Below are 1,171 nucleotides of genomic sequence, written 5' to 3'. Positions count from 1 at the left end.
TATATATATAAAAACCAGAACTGCTGCAAAGAGAGAAATACTGTGAAGAGGAGGGATATGGGTGGCAGTCACCGGAGGAGGGGTGACAGCGTGGCTAAGTGAACAAGAGAGATGATGGCATTACGGGAGACCTTGGTGCGTTGTGTGTGCACGGAGAGGCTGGTGCTGCAACAGGAACCACATGAGCAGGGAGGAGCCGCGCGAGGAGAGATAAAGCTCCACGCCCCTCCCTGCCGAGCCGAGCATCCATTTACAGAGCAGCTGATGTCTGCCGCTGCTGCTGCTGCTGCTGCTCCGAACAGAAGGGAATAATAAAAAAAAAGAGGCACCGAGTTGCTGTTGAGCTCGAGTTGGACCAGTGAGAAGAGCAGAGAAGAGTAGGACACATTCAGGACGTTTTGGGAAGATCTTTCTTGTTTTTTTTGTGCCAACTGGATGTGGCTGATCCCAGACGAACTGGCCAAGGAGGATCTTTGAGCAATTCCCAGTAAAAAGTACTGCAGCCTTTCTCTACAATTCTACAGGTTGAAATTCACCTTTTATTAATTWTTTTTTTTWAAGATGACCACTATGCAAAGGTTGCTCCAGCTGCCCGTGAATGCTGTGAACATTGTGAAGACGGTGCAGAGTCAGGTCCAGGGCCAGGAGGAGGACAAGAGCCCCGTGTTGAGCCCCGACAGCGGGCAGCAGACTTGGTACAGTGCCCTGCAGCCGGATGAGCTGCGCCACCTCCGATCTGGGGGCATTGGGGGTGGCGGAGGAGGAGGAGGTGGTGGAGGAGACCAGGAGGAACGAGGCTCACAGGAGGATGGAGGTGGAGGTGGCAGCTTCCAAAGTCAGCCCCTGCGGTACGATAACTCACACCTGCTGCTGCTCACCTCTTCAGGTCTATTGGTGCCTCATAGCCAAAGCAGACGACACTGAAAGTAATGACCGCTTGGCTCATATTCCACAAGCGTGTTTTTCTTCATTCAATGATCTGTCAGAATCTTTGTTTTCACTTTTTTTTGTATGACTGAAATCTGGTTAATCCTCTCACCCAGTTCCTCCAAAGCAGAGGTTCTTAAACTTTTTGTGACAAGTACCAAATCAGTAAATAGTAAAAGTTTCTAACCAGGTATCAGGGTTTACCAAAGCTAACAAGCTGGTGATGGTTATAATGTCACCAGCT

General features: G+C 49.9%; 1 protein-coding gene across 1 annotated transcript in view; it reads left to right on the top strand.

Moving 5' to 3' along the window:
• The first annotated feature begins 254 nt into the window (after window positions 1–254).
• ap3b2 (adaptor related protein complex 3 subunit beta 2) overlaps window positions 255–1,171 on the top strand; it is a 45,681-nt gene continuing 44,764 nt past the window's right edge. The window contains exon 1 of the mRNA XM_017305159.1: window positions 255–848. Coding sequence (XP_017160648.1) covers window positions 562–848 — 287 coding nt within the window. The 5' untranslated portion in view covers window positions 255–561. The remainder of the gene's footprint in view (window positions 849–1,171) is intronic.

The sequence above is a fragment of the Poecilia reticulata genome, linkage group LG6 (genome assembly GCF_000633615.1).
Source record: "Poecilia reticulata strain Guanapo linkage group LG6, Guppy_female_1.0+MT, whole genome shotgun sequence".
NCBI lineage: Eukaryota > Metazoa > Chordata > Actinopteri > Cyprinodontiformes > Poeciliidae > Poecilia > Poecilia reticulata.
The sequence above is the reverse complement of the archived record's forward strand: the minus strand, read 5'-3'. Positions and strand labels throughout refer to the sequence as shown.